Below are 20,721 nucleotides of genomic sequence, written 5' to 3' on the forward strand. Positions count from 1 at the left end.
TTTTATGTGAAGTACTACAAAATTAATTTTTTTTTTAATTTTTTTTAACATTTATTTATTTTTGAGACAGAGAGAGACAGAGCATGAACGGGGGAGGGTCAGAGAGAGAGGGAGACACAGAATCCGAAACAAGATCCAGGCTCTGAGCAGTCAGCACAGAGCCCGACGTGGGGCTCGAACTCACGAACCGTGAGATCGTGACCTGAGCCGAAGTTGGCCGCTTAACCGACTGAGCCACCCAGGCGCCCCGAGTACTACAATATTAATTTTAAGTAGATTGTGATAAGTTAAGGATTTGTGTTATAATCACTACAGCAACCACCACAAATACAATTCACGGAAGGTGTAGCTAAAAAGGCCAATAGAGGATTTAAAATGAATACAAAATGTTATCCAAATAAACCAAAGGAAGGAAGGAGAGGAGAAACAGAGGAACAACAACAACAGCAAAAAGATGGAACAGCAGAAAGCAAATAGCAAATGGTAGAACTAAACCTAAATACATCAATAATTACATTAAATGTAAATGGACAAAAAGCACAAATTGCCAGAGACAGCGGAGAAGCAAGATCCATGTATATGCTATCTACAAGACATTATTTAAACACAAACTACACATAGGTTGAAAGCAAAAGAGTGGAAAAAGATACAAAATAAAACCACAAATCATAAGAAAGCTGGAGTGACTATATCAATACCAGATAAAGTAGACTTCAAAGCAGACTGTAACAGATATTTCACAATGATAGAAGAGGCACTTCATCAGGAAGATATAACACCTTTAAATGTATATTAACCTAATCACAGAGCTTCAAATGTATAAAACAAAAATGGATAGGATTATAGGGAGAAGTAGACAAACTCACAATTATAATGAAAAATTTTAATACTTCTCAATAATTGATACAAAAAATCAATTACTAGATAAAAAAATTAGTAAGGATGTAGAATATCTGAACCTTATCAACTATTCTGACTTAATTGACATTTATAGAACATTACACATCAAATAATACAAATTCTTTTTAAGTGCATATGGAATATTCATCAAAATAAGCCATATCCTGGGGCACCTGGGTGGTTCAGTCAGTTGAGTGTCGGATTTTGGTTCAGGTCATGATCTCACAGTCTGTGAGTTTGAGCCCTGCATCAGGCTCTGTGCTGACGGCTCAGAACCTGAGTCTGCTTCCCATTCTGTGTCTCCCTCTCTCTCTGTGCTCCTCCCCTGCTCGTGCTCTGTCTCTCTCTCTCTCTCAAAAATGAAGATTAAAAAAGAAAAAAAATATCCTGGGCCATAAACAAGTTTTAGCAAATTTCAGAAGGTTAAAATCTTATAGAATATATTCTTTGACCACAGCAGGATTAATTAGAAATAAATGGCAATAAGATATCAGGCAAAACCCCAAATATTGGGAAATTAAACAACACACCTCTAAAAAACCCATGACATTCTGAATTAAGTTGAAAACGTATGTCCACACAAAAACCTGCACATGAATATTCTTAGCTGCTTTGTTCACACTTGCCGAGATCTGGAAGCATCCAAGATGTCCTTCAGTAGGTGAATGGATAAACAGATACTGGTACATTCATACAGTGAAATATTATTCTGCGATAAAAAGAACTTTGAAGCCACAAAAAAGACATGGAGAACCTTAAAAGCATATTGCAAAGAGAAAAAAAAGCCAATCCAGAAAGTCTGTATGATTCTAACTATATGACATTCTGCAAAAGGTAAGCTTACAGAGACAGTAAAAAGATAGGTAGTTGGGAAGGAGGGATGATGAGTAAGTGAAGCACAGGAGATTTTCAGGGCAGGGAAACTATTCTGTACCATACTGTATTGGTGGAGACATATCCTTATACTTTTGTCAAAACCCACAGAAGTGTACAACACAAAAAGTGAAACCTAGGGGCTCCTGGCTAGGCTCAGATGGGGGAGCATGCTACTCTTGATCTCAGGGTCGTGAGTTTGAGCCACACGTTGGGTGTGGAGATTATTTTTTAAAAAAAGACTTTAAAAAGTGAAACACAATGTAAACTATGGACTTTGGTTAATCATAATGTATACCATTATTGGCCCACCAATTGTAACAAAGGTACCACACAAGATATAAATAATAAGGGAAACTATGTGTTGGGGGCAGGGGAGTATGCGGGAACCCTTGGTACTTTCCCATCAACTTTTCTATAAACTTAAAAACGTTCTACAAAAAATTAAGGTTTTTTTTTGAAAGACCCATGTCCAAAGATTGTAGGTGACCTGATACCTAAGCTTACCATATACCTTCCTTCCAATCTTTTGCCTTCCCATAATATTTCTAACCGAGATTTATCTGCCTTGAAGGATTCTCTTTCTCAGTCAGGGAGGGGGTTTGGAGGACAGGAGGGGATGCTGAATACGAACAAGGTCATGGAGAGAATCATGGGAACATCAGGCGAAACCAGTTGTTCTGGTTCAAAACCTAGTTAGCCTCTTGCTCACTCAAGCATTCATTCCACAATATTCAAGCTTCTCTGAGCTAAGTTCTGCACTGGGAACTGAAGGTGTAACTGGCAGCAAGCCACAGTCCCTTCCCACAAGGCATTCACGATCCAGAGGGAGAGAATGACAAGTAAACAAGCAGTGACAGTTCAGTGTGCTAAGTGTTACCATACATGTAGATTCAGGGGCCTGGGGGAGGCCTGGGGAGGAGTATCTAACCGAGCTTACGTTTGGTCAAGTGAGACTTCCCTCCTGGGTGACATAGAAGCAAACCTCAAAATTATGAGCAGCAGTGAAGAAGCAATGGAAATGCCTCCCGGGCTTGGTCAGAGATCTAGAAACACAAAAGAACAGAGCCCATCAGGAAGTGCCATCCACTCACTGTGGAATGTAAATAGAGAGCATGTGTGTGGGGGTGGGGAGTGGACGATAGAGGTGAAAATGGGTCGGAGAGGCAAGGGGGACGGTGGGACCCAAGCCTTTTACCCTCTCACTAGTGCCTACTCAGCCCAACCAGACCTGCAAAGCCTGCTCCCAGGAGTCTGTGCCTAAGGCAGATGACAGGTCCTGGGGAGACTCACCAAGTCTCTTTTGAACACAGCTGATAGAAGAAGTGATCCTATAATTACCGTGGTGATAATTAGAGGAACTCCCATTGCTTCTTTCAACAAACATTGCATAAAATGTGGCCCTCTTATCTTCAGGGATGGGGTGGGGGGGGCGGTGCGGGGGGGAGGAAGCCAGGCATCCCCCGTGGGGGAAGCGAACACCTGCATCTATCTCCTCCTGCCAAGCGCCAAGCGCACCTGACTACCGGGCTGAGGCCCAGAGGTGCCATAGATACACCAGGGACTGCTCCAGGTTGGAGCTGAGTGCTACTGGCAGAGTCACTGAAAGTCACTCCCCAGAGATCCTGCCCGGGACCTGGAGGTGCTTTCTACATCTTGGCAACCTTAGCTCCAGATGCTCAAGCCACTAGCCTGGGCTCACACTCCATCCTCCTTGGACCACATACACAGGGTTTCTGTGGCCTAGACACTCTCTTAGTCTTGTCAAATGCTGTTTGTTTGTTTGTTTTTTATGAAATTTATTGTCAACTTGGTTTCCATACAACACCCAGTGCCCATCCCAACAGGTGCCCTCCTCAATGCCCATCACCCACCCTCTCCTCCCTCCCACCCCCCATCCACCCTCCGTTTATTCTCAGTTTTTAAGAGTCTCTTATGGTTTGGCTCCCTCCCTCTGTAACTTCTTTTTTTCCTTCCCCTCCCCCATGGTCTTCTGTTAAGTTTCTCAGGATCCACGTAAGAGTGAAAACATACAAAAACCTTTCTTTTCATTTCTGACCCCATACCTTTACCCAAACCTCTTCTCCTTCCTTTCTTCCACCAGATTTTTCTCAGTGCAATGAATGGTCCCATTGCTTCTGGGAAAGCCTTGACTTTCTTTCCTCAGCACCTCCTGTCCCATCCAGCAGATACCAACTTTTCACTTGGCTTTGCCTTTAATGACTCACTGGGAACTAAAAACCAAGTGAATTTCCCAGAGGCTCTCCATCTTTTTGTTTCATTAGCAACACGTCTGGTCTGTTTTGTTCTTAGCTTTCCAGGCAAGAAGCTTCTGCACCTCTCAAAGCCACTTGTACCAATGGCTTCTGGTCTTTCCCATGGGGTCTGAAACCTCAACTCATGCTCCTCTGAGACTCAGAATGACTGTATGTCACATTCAAGGGAATGTTTGGCATTCTGTAAAAGCACCTGGCAAAGCTGTAAGAGCTAAGTGAACATCAAAACGTAGGCTCTCTGCCTTCCTATCTCCCCAAGATATCCCTACGTCCAGTGCTATTTACAGCTGGGAAGATATTTGCAGGCTGGTATCTTTCTGTCAATGGTCAGAGGAAGGGCACTTGGTGGTCTGGCATTTTCTTGGGGCCCTATCTCAAACCCTCTTTGGGACTTTGATCTTATCAGCTGGCCCTTTCCCAGGGCTCTGTGGTGGAGCTTCAGGAAACATGTCGAACCTGACTGGTCTTGGCATCTGGCAGTGGGGCAAGGAGGAAGAAGGAGAGAATGCCTCTGAAGGAAAAGTGTACTTGGCTTTCTCATTAATGGGTTCCCTTTGGGGAACAGGCAAGCAGCAGATGTATGGGCAGTGGCCAACTGATCCATTTGGAGATAGATTCGGGGTGTGGTGTTCCCTGTAAGCCCGGGCAGGCCCTGGGAAACTGGAGCAGAGCTAGATCCCGGCCTGAAATTGGCCAAGCTGCAGAGGAGCTTGAATATGCTGGTTTCGGGTGTGCAAGGTCTGCTCCCTCTGGAGACTGGGGTCCAGGGGGGACTCGTGTGTCTGTTGCCCAAGCATGCTTCTCAAACCTGGAGCTGCACTGATCATTTTCATTCATGAACATAGTAACTGGCTTATCTTGGCCCTTCAGAGTCTGGCCTCAATGCACTTTATCAGTCCCTTCTCTCAACACTCCCCAGCACAAACTATCCACTCCCACTCCCGGATCCAAGCTCACTCCAAGCCTTCACATCTTTGGGCCTTGCCTCATGCCATTCTCTCTTCATAGAATGCCTTTTCTCCTCATAAGCCACTCCTGGAGAGGCATCCCTTGATGCCTAGAAGCTCAATCCATCTCTCCTCTCTCCTCCTACGCCCCAGATTCACTCTGTTGGTCTCTGGTCTAGCGCTGTTATTTTACTTTGTGCCTGCCTCCCGTCATCCCGATGGGCAGTTCCCTGAGCTTTTTGCTTTTGCAGGACCAGCTCCTTCTCATCCTTCAGGTGTCCACTCAAATGTCATCTGCTCAGCTAAGCCTTCCTCGACCACCCTATCTAAGGGTAGCCTCCACCCGTACACACTCTGTCCCATTCCCTTGAGTTATCATCTTCATGAAACAGCACCTGACATCATCTTCACCTATTTGTCGGCTTGGACTATGTCTCTTCCTCTAGAATGTAAGCTCTTAGAGGGCAGAGATCCAGCAGAATCGGTGGATTTATCGTTTGGTTCCCAATAAATATCGGATGACGGATTAAGTGAAGGCAAGTGTGGGGTATTCGAGTTGGCACCCCGAGGACCTGGCACAGAGCCTGGCGCAATAGAGGCTGGCAGCACGGAACATTTGCTAAACGAATGAATGAACCAACGAACGAAGGGATGCGGCGCTCGGCCTGCGGACTGACAGGTTGACTGACAGTTGGGGGACCCGCGGCCAGCACACTGTTGATTGACGGCTGACAGCTGACTGGCAGCCAACGGACGCTTCGGGGCTCCTGATTGGCTGGCTGCTGCAGCCCCCTTAAAGGGAAATGGGAGGGGGCCCGAGGCGACGGCTCCGCGTGGGGAGGAGGCGGCACCAGGCGGCGGGAGGCGGCCCATCCGCCAGAAGCCTTGCGAGCAACAGTCGCCTCGAACCAGCGAACCGACGTCCCCGCGCAAGGGCCTGGCGCGAGGGGCGGGGCGCGCGCGTCACGTGAGCGTGTTTTGGGCACGTGACCCGCGCGGGTCCAAGGCTGGCCCCCGCCCCCTCTTCTCCTCCCCTCGGCGGGTGTGAGCCGAGCGGCCTCGCCTCAACGCCTAGCGCCCCCCTCAGCCGCCGCCGCCGCCGCCGCCGCCGCCGTCTCCGCCTCCGCCCGCCGGCCATGTCCCCCGGCCGCCGCCGCCGCCGCTCGAGCGCGGCGCTCCCGCGGCCCAGCGCGCAGTGAGCGCGGGGCCCACTCGCCGCTCGCCCGCCCCGGGGCCCCCTTGTTCTCCGCGCCGCCGCCGCCGCCGCCATGTTGGGTTTAGAGCCGCAGCGGAGCCGCCGCCGCCGCCGCCGGTGAGGGAGGCCGAGAGCGGATCCCGCCCCGCCCCGGGGCCCAGGGAGCGGGGCCGCCTTGGAGCCCGGCCTCTCCCCGCCAGCCGCCTTCCCGGCCCGCCCGCCGTGCGAGCCAGAGAGCGAGCGCCGGGCCGCGGCCGCGCCTTCCGCTCCCGGCCCGAGCGAGTCCGCCGCCCGCCCGTTCGTGCCGCCGCCGCCGCCGCCGGGCCCGGCCAGAGCCTGCAGCGGAGCCCACGAGAGTCAGCGCCATGGCGGAGCAGACCTACTCGTGGTGAGTGCGGGGCTCGGGAGGCCGGGGCGCGGCGCAAGTGGGGGTCGGGGCGCCGGCGCGGCCGGCTGGGGGCAAGAGGAGGAGGAGGAGGAGGAACAGGTGCGCGTTGCGGGGGGGGGGGAGGGCACGGGTTGGGGGTGCACGCCCCCCTCGTCCCCACCAGAGGGGGCGGCTGGCGCTGGAGGGAGGCGGTCAGCGGCCGGGGACCCGGCGCCCGAGAAGGGGGATGGAGGCGGCGGCGGCAGCGGCCGCGGCGGATGTCATCTGGTCATGGGCGGAGCAGGTGATGGAGAAGGGGAGCATGACCCCAAAGGTGGGAGGCCCGCGGATGGGAAGTTGAATCCCCTGGGCACCCCGGAACCGACTTGAGGGGGTGGCTCCCGGGCAGGAGGAATTGAAAGGGTGGGCAGAGGCGGGCCGGGGCAAGGGTTGAGCCACTGGGTTGCGAGGAAGCTGGTGGGAAAAACAGGTGATAAAAGAGGACGAAGTTGGAAGTTGTGAGAGAGGAGGGGCCGTCTAACTGGGGCCGCTGCTCAGCACCTGGAGGGCGAGTGAAGGGAGAGTTGGTAAGGTGGGCAGAGGCCCGGGCATGACGGAAGGGTTAACGGCGGAAGGAGCGTCTTGGGAGCCATGGAGGGAAGTCCCTTGTGAAGAGTTTGGAAGGGGAGCCTGTTTGGATAACCACATTCTGGAAGGGAGGTCGTTGGTGGCAGTGGGGCATGAGTAGAATCTTTGTGAGGGTCGGTACTCTGTTCTTCAGAATTTAAAGTGGCCTGGTGCCCTGGGTCAAGTGTGGAGATGGGAGATCTGCAAGATCTGCCCATTTTTATAGGACTTTTAAAGTTATTAAATAGCTTATTAAGGACTGAGAAGCGTTACTATGTAGTTTATAGAGTGAGAACATACCTGTCTTGAGAAGGGAGTGCGGTGTTTGGGGAGAAGGGGATGAGAGGCCTCCCTGTAGCATGTGGAGGTGGAATATTTGCAGGAGGGGTTGAGGGAATGATGATAGTTTCCTTGAAGAGTGGAAATTGGATAGTGCGGAGGAGGTAGTAACGGGAGGGTGAGGAGGCAAGAAATGGGATGATGGTGTGGGGATGGGGAATCCGGTTGCAATCTAGAGAGATTGAAGATGGTTTGCCTTTGGTTTGAAGCAAATTTGACTTGGGACAGAATTGTGTGCTTTCCCTTGTTAGAAAAGAGCACAATAGAGTAGGAAGGGCAGGGCATTTGGACTTGGAAGACTTGGTTTGGAGGTCCGGTTCACCACTAAGTTGCTTTATAACTGGGCAGGATAGTAAGTTCTCCATTTCTTTTCCCTTACTACTCGATAGGAGAATTGCCTTTTTCTTGGGTTGTAAAGATTAAATGAATAACTTTACAAAGCACATGGCAAACTGTAAAGTGTTACATTTTACTACATTATAGTTAGGGAAACAGAGAATGGGTAATAAGTGAAAACAAAGAATGGTTTTAGGTGGAGGGCTTTAATTGAGTGGATGCTTTGTGGTGGTTGGCGTTAGGATAAGTCAGGAACTCATTCTGTCTTCACAGAGGGAAAGAGGGTTGATGGTTGAAGATGATCATTCAAAAGGGAACCTCAATGATGTGTATACAAGCTCAAAAAGAAGATAACGGAAAGACTGAAATAAAGTAACACTAAAAGAAGAATTAAAACGTTGGTAAACAGTTGTGACCGCATATGTATTTTTAAAAGCTGTTTAATTGGATAGTTTTGAGCAACAGCGAGCTGCCTCTCCCTAGCAGGTAATAAGGAACACAAGATTGTGGCTGGAGCTTTCTTATGGACAGAGTAAGTTCGCCTTGTGGTAGCTAACTCATCTCAAGCTCTTAACACTCTGGCCCAGCTGAGAGTCCTGATGGCTACCCTGCTTTGTGCTGTATACAGGCCGCGGATGGTTGGAGGAAATACACTGGCCAAGAAGTGGGGGAAATGAGAGTGTTTCACTAGGTAGGTTGGCCACACACTGTCTCTGTGTGATGTTGGACAGCTCTGCTCGTTCAGTAGGGACTATTTTGTGAAGTTTGATAGTTTACAATATTCATCCTACTGAAATACTTCAATCTCAGCTCCCTTTGGCTTTACAGGCAGAGAAGCTCCTTGAAATCAGAATGCTTAGCCTGTCATCTTTGGTATGTTTTGAGATGGAGAAACTTTTTACATCATCTTGAGAGAGGGAGTTGTCTGAGGTGAGAGGACTGGAAAACCAGGCAGCTTTCTAGGTTCTGATAGTTACCAGAGGTAATGATCCATTTGGCAGTAAGGTACTTGTTTAATTCTCCCAAGGCCCTGAGGTCGGTGATCACTCCCTGTTTTAAAGAGGAGGAAATGTAGGCTCAGGAGGACAAGTGATTTGTCTAAGATACTTCATCTGTGATGCTTTATTTTGTTGGACATGAATTCTCCCATCATTTTATTCATTCTCCTTGAAATGTAAGTATGGAAAAGGTATTCCAAAAGTACATGTAAACTGAGTTTTGGAATATCTCTCATTTGCAGTATCTTTGTCACCATTCCTTAGGTTCAGGCAAATAAGAGTTGATTTTTTTTTTTTTTTTAATAGACTTATGCCTTATTTGTATGTGGCCTTGAGGAAAATCAACCTCATGGAGACCACTGTGGCAACATAGATTTGTCTGAGGATGGAGTCAGCGAAGAATGTAGAAGTCAGAAGAATGAAAATAGGTTTCTTTAGGATTTTCATATAATAAGATAATGTAAATCATAAAGCAAGATTGGCCATGAGGTGGTAATTGTTGAAGCTTAGTGATGAGTACATGGGGGTTTATTATTTTATTCTGTATACCTGGACATATTTACATTTTTCATAACAAAAAGTTAATTTAAAAACTCCACACATGCTGTTCATGCTGTTTTCTGATTTCTTGTGCTTGCTTTCTGTGTTGAGAAGCTTTCTGTGAGTAGCTGTATTAAGAATATGTAGGTTATGACCTGATGAATGAGGAGGCACGAGCCACCCAGGTAGTGGGCAGGTAGCTCCCTGAGCATGTGAGCTTCCACTTTGGGCACATGAAATCCATGGGGTTGCTCTGGTTGAAGGTGCAGTTTCAGTACACCCATACAGCAGAAGTGCAGAGTTCCCCTTGTCTGTGGGGTTTACATGCTAGGACTCCAGTGGATGCCTGAAACCAAGGATAGTGCTGAACCCTAATATATCCTATGTTTTCTCTATCCATACATACTTACGATAAAGTGTAGATGCTAAATTGGGCCTAGTAAGAGATTAACAACAAGAAATAAAATAATTATGATGGCATACTATAATAAAAGTCATGTATGGTCTCTCAGAACATCTTACTGTACTGTACTCACCCTTGTTGAGATGATAGGAGATGATAAGATGCTTATGTGATGAGTTGAAGTTAGGTGCATGAACATACGCATTGTGATGTAGCATTAGGCTATTATTGACCTTCTGACAGTACGTGAGGAGGAGGATTATCTGCTTCTGGACTGTGGTTGACCCTGGTAACTGAAATCGTGGGGCCCCATGAGCCAGGGAGAGGGTAGACCTGTGTCCCACGTCATGAGCAGGAGATACATAGCCGGGTAGCAAGCACCTGTGATTGGTGTGGAGGTCAGTAGTTTGGGGGGCTTAATGCTAGTGGTTATTTTTAAAAGGTGCCCAGGGAAAAGCAAAGCAGGGACTTGTGGTGAGTATCCCAAACTTGAGTCCTTATCTGAATGTCCAGACTCTGGGTGTGATTATGGATATCATACTAAAAAATGGCTAGGTAGCAACTCAGAAAAATAAAGTTCTTGTTCTCAATAGTTGTTTTCCTCATCACACTTTCTTCCTAGCAAATTCTATCAAAATCCTGTCACCCAAGGGTTCACTGCAAATTCCACTGAGCTGTGAAACATTTTCTGAACACCCCAACTGAAAGTGATCTCTTTATTGTTGATACTTGTAGTCTGCATCATTCCTCCCTTTACATGTGTGAATACCTAAGCCTCTTCATTAGATTGTAGACTCCTTGAGGGTAAGGACACTATTAACACTAACCTCTGTCTTGCCCATAGCTCCTGCTTAGGAGCTGATTGAGTGAACATGATTTTCAGGGTGTTTCATCCTTTGTTGAAAGGATTTTTTTTTTAATTTTTTAATGTTTATTTATTTTTGAAAGAGAGAGAGAGAGAGTGACAAGAGTGCAAGCAGGGGAGGGACAGAGAGAGAAGGAGACACAGAATCCAAAGCAGGCTTCAGGCTCTGAGTTGTCAGCACAGAGCCCAACGTGGGGCTCGAACTCATGAGCCGTGAGATCATGACCTGAGCCGAAGTCGGACGCTCAACTGACTGAGCTACCCAGGCACCCTTGTTGAAAGAATATTTTAAGTGTAAAGGGAAGCTACAGTTAGATGAGTGTTTATTATAATCCATATACTTATAGAAGAGGGCTTTTGGTAACTTAGTTTCCTGGTATCACTTGCTATAAGAATGAGTAATGCCATCCTTAATAAAGTTCTAAATAAAAGCTATTGACATATGAAATTAAAGTTATTGGTAGTAACACCACAGTCTTTATCATGATTAAACCACAAGATTCTGCTTGTATCCTTTTTACTTGTTAAGTGAGGAAGTAAAGGAATGCATGTGAAAACACAAATAGAAGGTGCAAACCAGACTTTTATTAATTTGAGAAAAATACCTTGCTTGATAAATATTTTTGAGCAATTGTTTTAGCTTAAGTTCTGTGGGAAAGGGGAACTTGTCTCTCTTATTTTTATTTTTTAATTTTTTTTTTTAGGCTTGTCTCTTGATGGAGCCAATGCAGTACTTATTTATAAGTGCACTTGAATCTTGGTGGTAAAAGTTACTTATGTTAGGGTTAATGTTGGTGTAGGGGGAAAAGGAAATAAGTACATGTGAACCTCATTGGGATGAATTTTGTTACCAAAATAGTATCATAATAATTTATTGTGTTTTCTCTATGCTAGGGCTTTACACGCATTGCTAAGTAAGGGAACTGAGGCTCAAAGAATTTAAGTAACTTGCCAGATAACATGTAAATGGTAAAAGGGCTCAAAGTCCAGACTGACACGAAGATTCTGTCACTGAATCTACTTTCATTTCCACAGTCGCCACTCAAGCCAGCCCATCTTTTGAGTGAGTTCCTTGTTAGCCTCCTCACTGGGTTCCCCCCACTCTCCACACGATGGCCCTTCTGAGTGGCCTTCTAACTCCTTGACTCAGATCCTGTCAATCCTCTGCTTTTAAAACCCTTTGGTGGCCACACTTAGAATAAAATTTAAGTTCCTTGGTAGACTCTTCATAGTCTCATCTTGTGTGTGTCTCTGAGGGATGACAGACCATAAACAAACTAAAAGTTACACAAGGGTAAGAATCTATTTTGATACTCTCTCCAGGGCCTGGCACGTAATGGGTAGCTCGTAAATATTTACTGAACAAATGAATGATAATGCTTCCCTCTGGCCTACGTTTAAGATCTGCTCTAAGGATTGCATTATGTTGAGGTGATATAGTGTTATGATAATGGACTTTATCCTGTGAGGTATTTACAAATAGTGCTAAACCTGAGAGTGAGAAATAACACAGATCTCTGGAACTCACGGAAGTCACTTCCACTTTGCAGTTACTGTTGTGTGTCATTTTATCTCTAGTGATCATATCTGATTGTTGTATCTTGTGGTCATTGCATCTAATACAAGTTTTTCAGAGAGAAAATACTCAGTTGAAAATATGTCTCTAGTATAAACTTTAGATTTGCTCATTAAAAAAAATTTTTTTAATGTTTATTTATTTTTGAGAGAGACAGAGACAGAACGTGAGTGGGTTAGGGGCAGAGAGAGAGACACAGAATCCGAAGCAGGCTCCAGGCTCGGAGCCGTCAGCACAGAGCCCGACGCGGGGCTCGAACTCACAAGCCGTGAGATCATGACCCGAGCCGAAGTTGGCCACTCAACCACCTGAGCCACCCAGGCGCCCCAAGATTTGCTCATTTTAAAAACATGTTTTGCTTAGAGTTAAGGTGCTGTAATAATGGTTTGGTGATGCATGATTCAAGCTGAAAATTAACCAAAACTAAAACCAAGAATTTGTACCAAAATCATTTTCCTCAGTGTTTCTTATGAAGCCTGGGGAGGGGGAAGGGGGAAGCTGGAGAGTTTGTAGCCATATCAGCCTATAATTTAGCAAGTAGTATTACGAATTAAAATGCCTAATGCCCGTGGATTTCTCAAAACAGATTTCTACATGACCACTTATTTTAGAGATGACAAATGCCACTGAATTGAGGTGTTATGTAGTTCTGTATAGTTGTATTTTACTTCAACATAATAACTTCATTTTTATTATTCTCACGTTTCATCAAACTATCTCAGGGAAAATCCAGGGGTGTTCTAAGAGGAGAGAGTGTGTCTAATCAAGTGCTGTTTTAGTTGGCTACGTTTGGCATCTGAACTTCATGTGGTTGCTGTCCCTGGCAATAGAGCCATAAGAATTACTTGATTTATTAAATTCTATAATATATTTTCTGGCGTTTAATGGTTGTTTCTTGAGAGTTAAAGGGAAGTATTGGTTTTATTCGTTGTATGTTTAAATCAAGAAATTTTTGGAACTTTGCAACAAGTTTCTGTAACACATTCTCCAATCCTCACTTAAAAAGTGAGAGGTAGAGTTCTCCTCTTCCGTAATTTTAACCTCTTAGGTGTGTAGAGGAGCTTCAGGTGACCAAATTCAATTTTACAGGGAAAATCTACAGTTAGTCCCGATGATCCTCACGATGAATTCTTACCTCTCAGGTTTTATTAGTAGGTCTCACTAGGTCCACAGCTTAACATAAAACAGACCTACTCATTAGCTGTGATTAGACTAGATTGAGGACCTGTGAAAAGATTTGAAAGTATTTTTAAGATATTAGACTGATTAATATGCAGTCGCCTAATAGAGACCTAGTAGAAAATCCCATTTCTTGGTTTGTAGGTTGCACCCTAGCTTGGTAAGAAAACTCAATAATCTCTATTTTGGACTTCTGGTATTGATAGTGAAGAACTATTAAGGGATAAAAAACAAAAGTGCACTAAAGTAGAGGTGTGCCCCCGTTGTTTTTTATGTAAATTGTATTGAACGTAAGTGATGGCTCAGAAAGTATTTGATTCTGCCAATGCCATTCACTAAATTTTTGTTTGAAATTCTAAAATACGAGGATCTACTTCTGGTTTTTTTTGAATTGGGAAACATTTGTTCGGGGGTGATTTCCATCTCTGATGAACTGTGAGCTAGTCTTGTCTTGGTCCCAGTATTATATTCTGTACAGTGGTTATGCCTGTCCTCCATAGAATTGTTGCAAGGATTCAATGAGATAACGTAAGTGCAAATGCTTTGTAATTGCTAAGTGAAATATAAAAAGCAAGGTATTTGTTCTCTACATTGTAAGATCCAGACAGGTTCCAGATACAGGTTCCTCACTACAGAAATGATTTTTCTCATTTCACGAAATAACTAGCATTTAACTTTGAGATGTTCAAATAATGTTTTATAAAAAGAATGAGAATAGTTTGCAAATTGTCATTGATTTGTATTGTTGCCTTTGAAATGTGCTGTAAGGTCATCTTCTGGTCCTGTTTTGAAGTCCAACAAACAAGAAAAACCATGAATAAAAGCTAAGTTTTTTCATAAAATAGTTTTATTTTGATCGCTTGAAGGCAGTTTCCTTCATAATGTATTCATGTGAGGGGAAGAGAGCAGTGGTATGGATAAACCTAGTCTTTTCCTGGTTTTCTCTGGAATGGCCAGGACACTTGGACCCTAAAATGTGTGAGGAGGGGCTGTTAGCAGTTTCTTATCTGTTTCCCTACTCCATACCAGGTCTGCCAGGCACACCCATTTCCCCTCATCTGAAGGCCTCAGATTTTGGCTTCACTCTTGACCTAAATAGGACATGTGCAGCAAAGTTTTAATTGTTTCTTCAACTTAGTTATACAGACATTTTGACTTAAGTACAGTACTTGACTTTGTTGTTTCCTTGTCTTAAGTTTTGCTTGAGTTGTCTAGCTTTACTCTCCAAATCTGTAAATCTTCAGGCTTTGCCTGACAGCCTTAACTTTTAAACATTGGACTGTATGCTTTACTGACTTTATAAACCCCCAGAAATTTACATTCATTTCTCAAAAATGCTTGGAAAAATACTACTATTAGAAGTAAAAGTTAGTTTAAGAGAGTGAATTCTTTTATCTATGCATTGATTAGTGCAAGCACCAATACCTTAAAAATATTTTCAAACATTGGGGCGCCTGGGTGGCTCAGGCGGTTAAGCGTCCGACTTTGGCTCGGTTCATGATATCGTGGTTTGTGGGTTCGTGCCCTGTGTCGGGCTCTGGGCTGACACCCTGGAGCCCCGAGCCCCGAGCCTGGAGCCTGCTTCCAATTCTGTGTCAACTTCTCTCTCTGCCCCTCCCCCACTTGTGCTCTGTCTCTCTCTATCAACAATAAATAAACGTAAAAAAAAAATATTTTCAAACATAGCTTTCAGAGGGGCTAAGTCTAGTCTTGTTACAGAAATGCCACCTGATACTGCTGCAAGGCTAGCAGAGTGAAAGATTTGAGATAAGATCAGTTAATTAGGAGGGAGAGAATAGAGAGGGCAGAATGGAAGACCGGAAGTTGAGGCTTGGGAAACTCACAACTGAGAATGGGAGGAAGAAGAGGAATCAAAGGAAGTTCCATCAGAAGTAGGGTAATTAGCAAAGCTCCATGGCAGTGAAAGAAAAGGCACAGAGAATTTGGGGGGGCAAGAGTGTAAAAAGCTACAAGGTTCAAAGAGAATGAAGAAAAAACAGGCTATTGAATTTGCAAAGGAAGTCATTAGTGAAAGTGCACTAATAAAGATCAGAGTAGTGAGGGTGAAAGGCAAATTAGGGAAGGGTAATGAAATAAAGGCATCCTTTGGGTACTGGCCATTTGTTTGCCAAATAAGATGGGAAAGATGTAAGCAAAGAGTATGCTTGGTATAGACAGGGTCTTCTGTTTTTATTGATAAGGTAGAGAATTGTATATTTGAAGCCAGGGAGAAAGAGAAATTGATCTTGGAAAGAGATTATTATTATTTTACTGTAGTTTAAATTTAGAGATTTTTATTTATTTATTGCAGTCATGGATTTCAGTTAGGAGTTGTGAAGGGGACTTAATGGGAAATGAACAACACTTAATGGGGATGTGACATTTAGTCTTTGATTCTTTGGATCTTTACATTAGTACTATTTCGGATTGTATTTCCTTTGGATGTCTTGTTTTCGTGTGTGTGTGTGTGTGTGTGTGTGTGTGTGTGTGTGTGTATGTGTTAATTGTGTCCAACCTCTTTGGTCATTTGAAACATTGTTGCCTTGTAATCCTACTTCCCTGTATTTTCTTTAAAATACTTGTTATTTCTGCCAAACTGGATTACTCACTGTTTCCCCTTTTATTCAAGCTCTTATACCTGGTTAGCCTGTCTCCCAAGTCTCTAAATATGTAAGTCCTATGCATCTTTGAAGGTCCAGCTGAAATGCTTTCCTCTTGTTACAGAATCTTTTTGATTTGTCTAGAAGAAATACTCTTCTGATGCCTGTAGTTCTTTATCTGATCCTGCCATGTGGCAGCACTTTGATGATTTTCTGACCTTGCATTGAATATATTTACGTGGCTATCTTCCTACCTTGACCGTGAACTCTGGGTAGAGGCTGAGGTTTTCTTTTTTTTAAAGAATGAATGTTTTAGAGGTGACATTTGCCAGGTGCTGGATTTTAGAATATAATGTTTCCTTAAAAATATAATGAAAGGGCACATAGAAGAGAGGAGAGAATACTTACCTAACATCTCACAGCTCTTTGAAGAAAATACAAAAGTAAAATTGTTATTGTTAAGTTGGATCAAGTGCTGTGGCCAGATTTGCCTAACTTTCTAATATCCGTATAGCACCTTGAGAAGGAAAGTGGCTCAGCCCCCGAACCAAACACCTATGGGAGGCGTTTACAGAGGACCACAGGCTCTTTAGAGTCAGCGTCTTCGTTTATCTCAGTCTTCTTCAACTTGACTGCAGACCAACTGCTACCAATTTATTTATATTTGATCTCCCAAACAGGCACTTTGTGATATAATACTATTTTTTTTAAATGGAGAAGCTCTTCTTTTTTTTTTTTTTTTTTTTTTTGGTAATTAGCAGGGGACGAGTTTCAGTCACATGCTCAAATGAAAATATTTTGCAGGAAACTTCCTTTGAGGTATGAGGAGCAATAAGTTATGTGGAAACCAGCTTCTGAGCAATTTAACATTTTCTCTCTTGCTTCTATTTCAGAGTTTCATATTCCTTGTATTTAAGCTTTTGTTTAAAGAGTTGATAGCATGATCAGTACCTCTGAGTTACAAGAGAAATGTTTATATTATTGGTTGCATTCACATGAGTGTCTTTAAAATTGCATTGCAGTGTTCAGGTACAATTTGGTGGTGGTATAGGAGATATCTGTAAGGGATTGGATATCAGAAGTTTAAGAGAGAAATTGTTTTTGGAAAGTAATAGATTTTATAAGTAAGGATCTAAAAGATATATTTCTGATGATTTATCTTAAGAGGATTTTATCATATTTTTCCTTAATTTTCTTTACATTTTGTCTGAAAATATTCAGTTCCTTCATATTTTTGTTGCTTTTACTATCAAGAAAGTATATATGTCTCACAATAATATTATTTGTTTCAATTTACAAATTGTTCCTTATGTTATAAAGAATGAACCTCCAATGTAGTCTAATCTTTAGATTAAAAATACAATTTTTTTCTGGAAAAAAATGGTGCTAATTTTTTTTTAAATAGAAACTTATTTTGCCTTCATATTTTCCCTGTTTTTAAGAGACTGTTTTCTCTTTTAACTCATTTCTTTCTCTTGTTTAATAATTGTAATTCATAAAGGGCAATTAAAAAAAATCTCGGCCTAGTGAGTGCATATTTTAAATTGCATAGATACAGCAGTGCCTCAATCTTAGTTTAGAGTTCAATAACCTAGTCGTCTGGATAGGGATAAATCAGGAGTTTGGGGGATTAGAAATTTGTTTTTGTTTTGCACCTTTGTATGCTGTGCAATGGTGAAAATAACTGACAGACCTAAGGATGATATATTAGGCTGGTATTCATGGATAGCAAAGGTTCCAAGACCTAATGCTAAAGGTTACCAACCAATTTAGAACAAAAGGGACTAACAAGTAGAAGTGAGAGAGAACAGTGAATAGCAGATGTGATTGGACAGTAGAAGCAAGGCAAAGGTTACGAGACTCACGCATCAGGAAACTCAAGTAGTGAGACCAAATGGAAAAGATAGCCAGCTACTAGAATAGGAAACTCAGCCAGAGTCATCATGTGGCAAAGGTGCAAATAGCCCCATACATCTCTGCAAATCCAGCTTTGTGCTTCAGTTTAGGCAAGTTGATAATGAGTCAACATTTGGTGATGAGGCAGTCTTAGCCTGTCCCATAGCTATCAAGAGCTTCTGGTGGGGCATCACAGCTAGAGACCTTGGAGACATTCTTAATCCCCATCAAACAAGCCAGTAAGTCCTGTTCATATACATATATATATATATATATATATATATATATACACACACATATGTATGTATGTATTTTTTTTTCTTCAATTTTAGAAACAATTTGTCTCCTCTTCATTCCCATCGTTGTCCCTAGATGACCCTTATTTGTGTTCCCTTAGTACATCGTACTTACCTTTTTCTTTTTTTTTTTTTTTAATTTTTTTCAACGTTTTTATTTATTTTTGAGACAGAGAGAGACAGAGCATGAACGGGGGAGGGTCAGAGAGAGGGAGACACAGAAGCGGAAACAGGCTCCAGGCTCTGAGCCATCAGCCCAGAGCCCGACGCGGGGCTCGAACTCACGGACCGCAAGATCGTGACCTGAGCCGAAGTCGGCCGCTCAACTGACTGAGCCACCCAGGCGCCCCCCGTACTTACCTTTTTCAGTTGTTGTTTGTTTCCTTATTTGTTTCCTTGTAAAGTATTGAGGGCCTGATTATATTTTGTGTCTTTATCCTCAGTGGCTTGGCACATAGTTTATTTAAGTGTTATTCTAGCGGCACCTGAATGGCTCAGTTGGTTAAGTGTCTGACTTTGGTTCATGTTGTGATCTCATGGCTTGTGGGTTTGAGCCCCGGTTTGGGCTCAGTGCTGAGAGCCCAGAGCCTGGAGCCTGCTTCAGATTCTGTGTCTGCCTCTCTCTCTGTCCCTCCCCTGCTCGTAATCTGTCTCTCTCAAAAATAAGTAAACATTAAAAAAATAAATATTCTGTATTTTATTTTTTAAAATAACCCTAAAAGTAAAATTAGTAAGATGGAAGGTTATGTGATATCTTCTGTTGCTTTCAACTTTCAGTTTAAGAGCTTGAAGGGACAAGCATCAAATATCATTTGGGTCTATAGGTCAGTCTTTTACACTAAGTAATTGAAAATATTATTGTTGAAGATGTTAGGCTGGACCTACCTTGGTTATAACTAGTTTATGGAACCTCTTCAAAATACAGTGGGAGAATTGATCACTGTGTTGGTTAGCTGTTGCTGCAGTAATACTGCATAACAAATTATCCCCACACCCGGTGGCTTAGAGTAGCAGTCTGCAGGTTGGCTGGGCACCTTTGCTTCTTGCTTCAGATCTGTAAGTCAGTTGGGCGGCTCTGCTGCATGTGTGTTTAATTTGGGGTCTAGACTGAATGGGCAGCAGCATCTGCATGGGTGTGTGGGGGGGGAGTTCTTCTCATGACAGTGGCAGAAGCATAGGAGGGCAGGTGGAAACCTGCAAGACTTCTTGAGGCTCAGGCTCAAAACTGGCATACTGTCATTTCTGCTTCATTCTTTCAACCGAAGCAAGTCTTTGGTGGAAACCAAAGACAAGGAGCCACAAAACTAAATCTTCCCCGTTTGTGGGAGGAGCTGCAAAATCACATGGCTACAGAGTAGATTCTGGGAGAGGCGAGGAATTAGTGCCAATAAAAGCAGTCAACCACAGTTGGAAGTTCCCACTTCCCTTTCATGTGACTAGGTGTCACTTTTTCATTTTGTTCTAAAATGAAGCATATCATATAGTCAGATTTCATGTAGGTCTCTTTCTCTAGCATTCAGGTTTTCTCTCTAATCTTTTATATTTTTAAAATAGCATTTTTGAGGTATACTTCACATACCATATAATTCATTCATTTAAAGTGTACGTCTGGTGGTCCCTGGGTGGCTCAGTTGGTTAAATGTCCTACTGAGCTCAGGTTGTGATCTCACAGTTTGTGCATTTCAGCCCCTCATCAGGCTCTGTCCTGACAGCTCAGAGCCTGGAGCTGTTTCGGATTCTGTGTTTCCCTCTTTCTCTGCCCCTCCCCTGCTCTCACTCTCTCTCTGTCTCTCTCAAAAATAAATGAAATATCAAAAAATAAAAATAAGTGTACATCCAGTGGTTTTTAGTACATTCACAGAGTTGTGGGGCCATTGCCACAATCAGTTTTAGAACATTTTTTTTTCCACCTCCAAAGAAACCCTGTCATTAGAAATTACTCCCTTTTCTCCCTTCTCCCTAGCTCCTGGAAGCCACTAATGTACTTTTGGTTTTTATGGATTTGCCCATTTCATATAAATGGAATAATACAATATGTGGTCTTTTGACTTCTCTTAGCATGCTGTGTTCAGGATTCATCCATGTTGTGGCATGTATTGGTGCTTCGTTCCTTTTTATTGCCAAATAATATTCCATTTTATGCATATACCATATTCTGCTTATCTGTTCATCAGGTGATGATTGTTTTCATTTTTTGGCTATGATGAATAAATGCTACTATGAACATTCATGTAAAAGCTTTTGTGCAGATGTATATAAATTTACGTTTCTCTTGGGTAAATACCTGGGAGTGGAATTGCTGGCTCATTTTGTTTCTCTGTGTTTAACATTTTGAGGAACTGCCAAATCGTTTTCCAAGACAGCTGTACATTTTACATTCCTACCCACAATGTTTGAGGGTTCTGATATCTTCACCTCCTCACCAGCACTTGTCATTGGCCATGTTTTTTTTATTATAGCCATCCTAGTGAGTGTGAAGTGGTTCTTACTTGTGTAGTGTTTATATTT

General features: G+C 43.3%; 2 protein-coding genes across 2 annotated transcripts in view; one reads left to right on the forward strand and one right to left on the reverse strand.

The window, feature by feature from the left end:
- Nucleotides 1-6,079: 6,079 nt before the first annotated feature.
- On the reverse strand, nucleotides 6,080-6,558 carry LOC115528061 (RNA-binding protein cabeza-like). Its single transcript, XM_030335838.1, has 2 exons — nucleotides 6,452-6,558; nucleotides 6,080-6,365 (listed from the first exon to the last, which is right to left on the reverse strand). The coding sequence occupies exons 1-2, from the start codon at nucleotides 6,556-6,558 to the stop codon at nucleotides 6,080-6,082; spliced, it is 393 nt and encodes a 130-aa protein (XP_030191698.1).
- Nucleotides 6,408-20,721, forward strand: part of SPPL3 (signal peptide peptidase like 3) — a 136,514-nt gene continuing 122,200 nt past the window's right edge. The window contains exon 1 of the mRNA XM_030292343.2: nucleotides 6,408-6,579. Coding sequence (XP_030148203.1) covers nucleotides 6,557-6,579 — 23 coding nt within the window. The 5' untranslated portion in view covers nucleotides 6,408-6,556. The remainder of the gene's footprint in view (nucleotides 6,580-20,721) is intronic.

Source organism: Lynx canadensis, chromosome D3 (genome assembly GCF_007474595.2).
Source record: "Lynx canadensis isolate LIC74 chromosome D3, mLynCan4.pri.v2, whole genome shotgun sequence".
Taxonomy (NCBI): Eukaryota; Metazoa; Chordata; class Mammalia; order Carnivora; family Felidae; genus Lynx; species Lynx canadensis.